The sequence below is a fragment of the Bombyx mandarina genome, chromosome 22, assembly GCF_030267445.1.
Source record: "Bombyx mandarina strain Sakado chromosome 22, ASM3026744v2".
NCBI lineage: Eukaryota > Metazoa > Arthropoda > Insecta > Lepidoptera > Bombycidae > Bombyx > Bombyx mandarina.
The window spans coordinates 8,944,793-8,950,683 of NC_143228.1; the positions used below are offsets into that span (position 1 = coordinate 8,944,793).

The following is a 5,891-nucleotide window of genomic DNA, read 5'->3' on the forward strand; positions in this document are numbered from 1 at the left end:
ACCAAGGCGAAGTCAGAGCACGTTACTATAGTTGGCGAGCGACTAAAGAGCTATCCTTCCGGGAGCCGTGCTTTTTGGTTGCTCGGCAAAGCTGCAGAAGGAACCTTTTGCAAGTCTAGTCTCCCACCACCGCGCAAGTCCGATTACAGTATGGCCCATAGTGCGGAAGAGAAGGCGGAGCTTCTGGTCAATCTCTTCGCCTCAAACTCGACTATGGACGACGGAGGTGCCACACCACCGAACCCAATGTGATAGCTCTCTGCCGGAGATCTGTTTCACACAGTGTGCAGTTAGGCGAGAATTTCGACTCCTGGACGTCCATAAGTCGAGTGAACCAGATTGCATCCCCGCAGAAGTTCTGAAAACGTGCGCCCCTGAGCTTTCACCTGCGCTAACGTGTTTGTGTTATATTTGTTGAAATGATCCCATCATCTCGTTTTTACTATCGCACCGCCCCCGGCATCAGGTGGGCCGTACGCTCGTCTGCCTACTAGGGCAATGAGTACTCCAGCTAACGAGCGCGGTAACAGCGCATTCAAATTTTGTATCACAGTCGGCTCAATAACAAACTAAATATACTGTATTATTGATATGCTTACTACGAAACATATTTTATTAACAAAAAAATATATATAATTAAATTTGCGCATATTAATAAGATCGTATGTAGTTATATAGGGACACCAGATCGAAACCGTATGTTTGTTAAAGTGGCCTAAATAGGGTCTTAAGTCAAAGCCAGTTTTATTTGAAAATGGACATGTCGCAGACCGGATCCCATACCCGATCCTGTAGACCGAATGGTAAACAGTTGACATCGCCCAAAACACGTCATTACGGATCCTCCCGATCCATTAACGGTGCTTTTAGGTACAACAAGCACGGGTCACCGTCCTCGTCGAACCCGTCGCTTGCGACGAAGGGCTCGACAAGCGAATTAATCTATAGACACAGCCCACTGAGTTTCTCGCCGAACCTTCTCAGTGGGTCGCGTTTCCGATCCGGTGGTAGATTATCTGAAACACGGCTCTCGTTAGGGTTCGTGTTAGTAACGTCAGGTTTGAGCCTCGTGAGCTCACCTGTTGCCCGGTTACGCTGACATAGCCTCTCAAGGCTATCAGCTTAGGTAGGATAAAAAAAAATTGACGATACCTACGGGATGAGCTGGGATACAGATCGTAGTAACCACCCAGATAACTGGACCACAGTGCGCCCAACCCCAATTTTAAAGTCGTAATTCATTTAATTGATTAACAATATCTCGTAATTGTAAATGTTTAAAAATTTTTAAATAAGTAAATAATCATGAACACAACGCTCCAGGTACGTGGCCCCAAACTAAGACTACAACAATCAAGTATAACGATTCGCAAATTTTCAGAGGCATAAAAACACTGTTTTATTATTAGTTTGAATAGTTCCAAGCTTTATACATAATTTCTAGTTTCACGTCAAATTATTCAAATGCTAATGCAGTTCTCGTTTTAAAGTGGGTGGTTCCTAGATCAATATAAAAGCATGAGCGTATTTTTTAGCCGCATTCGAACTAGTCCAACGTAGCTTGTCTTACTTGAATAGCAAAAATGAAATTCGCAGTAAGTAAAAATTATATTATAAAAAAAAAAAAAAAACACGATCCGTCAAATTCGGAGAGTAAATGTAGTTTAAAAAAAACGCCCTTATTTATATGTTGATAATATTTTTGTGGAACAGGTAGTATTCGCTTGCATGGTGGCAGCGGTTGCCGCCCAAGTCCGGTATGAAAATGAATTCTACAAGAAGAACCCATACCGGTACAGCACATACCGGCCGTTCGTTTCCGTGACCACTCCTACTCCGTTTCTGCCCATCCCGATCTCCTCTATTGCCCCCGTCAGAGTAGTACCCAAGGTATCTGAGGGTTACGGCGCTGAGACTGTCAAATTCGGAAATGAAATCAACCCCGACGGTTCCTACACCTACTTGTAAGTTTAAAAAAAATCTCGTACATTTACGGAGAACCCGTTATCAAGTTCTTTCCGGAATTAATATTTTGTTGCTTGTAGCTACGAAACCAACAACGGTATCGCTGCCCAAGAACAGGGAGTTCCCCGTAACCTTGGTGGAAACCCCCCTGCTGTTCCCGTCGTTGCACAGGGCTCATTCTCCTGGACATCTCCTGAAGGTGTTCCCATCAGCGTCAATTACGTCGCCGACGAGAACGGATACCAGCCCACTGTAAGCTTAAACATTATTATTTGTAGAGATACTGTTCTTATAACTAACTTAGCTATTACTGGTGGTAGGACCTCTTGTGAGTACGCACGGGTAGGTACCACCACCCTGCCTATTTAAGCCGTGAAGCAGTAATGCGTTTCGGTTTGAAGGTTGGGGCAACCACGTTGTAGATGTCTATGGGCTCCAGTAACCACTTAACACCAGGTGGGCTGTGAGCTCGTCCACCCATCTAAGCAATAAAAAAAAAGTGCAAAGTAACGCTTACAGTTTTGCTAAGCAGTATTGATGCAAATAACACTATACGAGTTGAATAAGCGATTCGTGGTTCCTTATCCGGTCACCGTTCTCGTCGAACCCGTCGCTTGCGACGAAGGGCTCGACGAGTAAAATAACTCTCAGACACAGCCCACTGAGTTTCTCGCCGGGTCTTCTCAGTGGGTCGCGTTTCCGATCTGGTGGTAGATTCTGCGAAGCACGACTCTTGCTAGGGTTCGTGTTAGCATCGTAGTCAGGTTTGAGCCCCGTGAGCTCACCTACAAACGTTAGGGCGAAGCTGAAATAGCCTCTCAAGGCTATCAGCATAGGTAGGAAGGAAAAAAAAAAAAAAAAAGGTTCCTTAACAGTGTTACCTTGCTGTAATTCAATAATCAAGTATTTATCAGACTTAATTTGGCCTGTAACCGTGCTCTTTTGTTTCAGGGTAATGCTATCCCCACTTCCCCACCAGTGCCTGAGCAGATCGCTCGTGCTCTTGCCTACATCGCCAAGAACATTCCTCTCAAGAAGTAAGCGATAAATCTCACAGACGTATTTCGGATTAGGTTTACACCGAATGAATAAGAATAAATGAAAACAATACTGGCGCTGTCAGTAATTCCATGCTAATTGTGATATAAATACGTTTTAAACGTCAAATTGCCGTTATACTCGTAGTGTGTAATTTGGATGCAAGTGTAAATAAAGTACAGTTTTAACAAGACTGTGATTGTTTCAATGAATCAAAACCCATTCCCAAGTGATCGTCAATGACATGACTGAAGCTAACTAGCAGTTATATGCAAACAATAGTTAGCGAAACATAAAAAAAGATACAAAGATGTAGGTGATAAAAGTTTTGATAACATTCCAATGGCCATCCCAATAACAGATTCACAGCTATTTATATACAGGTTAATACAAAAAAAACCAAAAAACTTGACTGATTATACTATATTTGCTATATTATAAGATTTTTGTAAGCGGTCCTCTGTAGCGAAGACATTATAAGTACTAAAATTAAATTTATCACTGTCTGCTTATCACTTTTTTGAAGTCGTCCTGGAATAAAGGATAAGACGTCCGATGCATTCGTATATAGCGATGCAACGTAGGTGTTCGAATCCCGCAGGCGGGTGGGTACCAATTTTTCTAATGAAATACTTACTTAACAATTGTTCACGATTGACTTCCACGGTGAAGGAATAACATCGTGTAATAAAAATCAAACCCGCAAAATTATAATTTGCGTAATTACTGGTGGTAGGACCTCTTGTGAGTCCGCACGGGTAAGTACCACCGCTCCGCCTATTTCTGCCGTGAAGCAGTAATGCGTTTCGGTTTGAAGGGTGGGGCAGCCATTGTAAATATACTGAGACCTAAGAACTTATATCTCAAGGTGTGTGGCGCATTTACGTTGTAGATGTCTATGGGTTTCAGTAACCACTTAACACCACGTGGGCTGTGAGCTCGTCCACACATCTAGGCAATAAAAAAAAAAAAAAACCTTACAAAAAAAAGACAACCGATGAAGATGAAAATACATAAAAGTGCGGCTACATCTTGAAAGCTAATAGTTGTTATTTGGCAATAAGAATCCATAATTAAATTAAGTCGCGTTGTGAATAATCAGAATGATATATACGAAAACACAAACAGAGATACATTATCGATTACAGAAGATCAGGTTTTATAAATTTAAAGTATTTTAATAATATTATTAATTATATATAATATAATAATATATATTTATTTTAAGAAAAAACAATACTAATATACATATAAAATAAAAAGTATAAATAGCTGTATTTCATATTATGGAATTTATATTCTGTTGTCGATTATCTCATATTTATTCAGAAGATATAAAGAGCTTACCTCTTTTGTACGAAAAGAATAGATACGCATGCATGCGGAGCTACTTTTTAAATTTACAAATACCTTAACTCGAATATTGGTAGGTAATTTGCTTGTTAATAGTCTTGGGAGAAACACCGATTTTGTCCTTGATTTTTATAGATGTCATATCAGTTCGTTTTTGTAGATGAACCAACCCACGCATTGCGTTGTGTTCACTCTTCATTACGTAATACAATCAAAATTTATTAACTCGTTTTAAAGCATTAATCTTCCCGGTGACCTTAGAAGACATTTTAAACGGATATTTGTAAGCACTTTTCGAGTTATATTTTATTTATTTATTTCTCGGATCGTTGAAGTTTTATTATTCGATTCTCTGGATTTAAACGTTGAAATCGCTCAGCGTATGATCGATTTTGATTTTCAGCTAAATTGTAAATTATTTGGTAAATGTTATTGAAATTAACTTTAATGATAAATCATATTTTATGGGCTTTTATGGTCCAATTCGACGCGGATGTCTGAATAGTAATGACCTTCGAGATCAGAGCTGGTTTGGCTTCCGTTAAAATGAATCTATTTTGTCTCATCATTATTATTATAAGTGGCCGTCATTTCGGACACTTTATTCGTCAGTAGTACTGTCTAAAAATAATTATTAGAGGTGAATAGCGGCCTCTTCAAGAAAGGAAGGTTGATGGGTAACAAATAGGCAGATACACAAGAAAGTGGGGAAGATGTTTTTGTTTTATTTTTTTATTACGTCGACAGATGAGTGAGCCATGGCCCAGCTAATGTTAATATGCTAGCGGAGCTTATAGATATCACAACGTGCATGTTGTCACTACCTTCAAACTTGAGATCTATTTCTCTATTAGTTGTTAATGACGTAACAATTTCAGCGGTTTTGATTTTTATTACACGATGCAATTAATTCCTTCTGGAAGTTCTTAAGATGAAGTACGTTTTTCATTAGAAACATTTGGTACCTGCCTGCGGGATTTGAACACCGTCATAATCAATAATAATTTGATAAGAGTGCACTGGTCGTCTTATCTTTTAAGCCAAGTTGACTTCGTATTTTTGTTTTAGTTCGAATTGTGTGATGTGGGTCAGCGTGGCTTAGTATCATCTTCATGCATGTTTCTCTCTTTAAGTAATCATCTCTTACTTTTTGAATGGTATTATATGTAGTTGCCATACGTATGAAATTATTTTGATACAATGTAGAGTTTCGTTATGTAACTCAAGCAGTTGTTCCATACAGGGGACGTTGAGCTTATCGCCTATTTACAAATAATAAAATTTGTACTCATAAATAAGGGAAACTTCTTCTTCTTCCTATTCGTACACTCTTGACAGAGTGGTCGTGGTCATGCATCAGTCGGATCCTGCGGTACCGATGCTCTCGCGATGCGACGCCATGTGGCACGATGTTTCGCAGAGTGAGAGCAATCATTTATATTAGAGTGAGTCACAGATTTTATGAGGTCGGCCCATCTTGTTGGAGATCGTCCGCAAGATCTTTTGCCCTCGACTTTAAACTAAATAAATTAAGA

The 5,891-nt window shown here is 39.7% G+C and overlaps 1 protein-coding gene across 2 annotated transcripts; it reads left to right on the top strand.

Annotated features, from left to right (window-relative positions):
* Positions 1-1,452: 1,452 nt before the first annotated feature.
* CPR38 (cuticular protein RR-1 motif 38) lies at positions 1,453-3,196 on the top strand. Of its 2 annotated transcripts, XM_028176034.2 has the most exons (4): positions 1,453-1,595; positions 1,714-1,964; positions 2,046-2,217; positions 2,917-3,196. In XM_028176034.2, exons 1-4 carry the CDS (start codon positions 1,584-1,586, stop codon positions 3,004-3,006), a joined length of 525 nt encoding a protein of 174 aa, XP_028031835.2. In that variant the 5' UTR covers positions 1,453-1,583; the 3' UTR covers positions 3,007-3,196. The 2 variants fall into 2 exon arrangements, with proteins under 2 accessions (XP_028031835.2, XP_089593287.1); XM_089737161.1 differs by lacking the exon at positions 2,917-3,196 and having other exon boundaries at positions 2,046-2,349.
* The last annotated feature ends 2,695 nt before the right edge of the window (positions 3,197-5,891 follow it).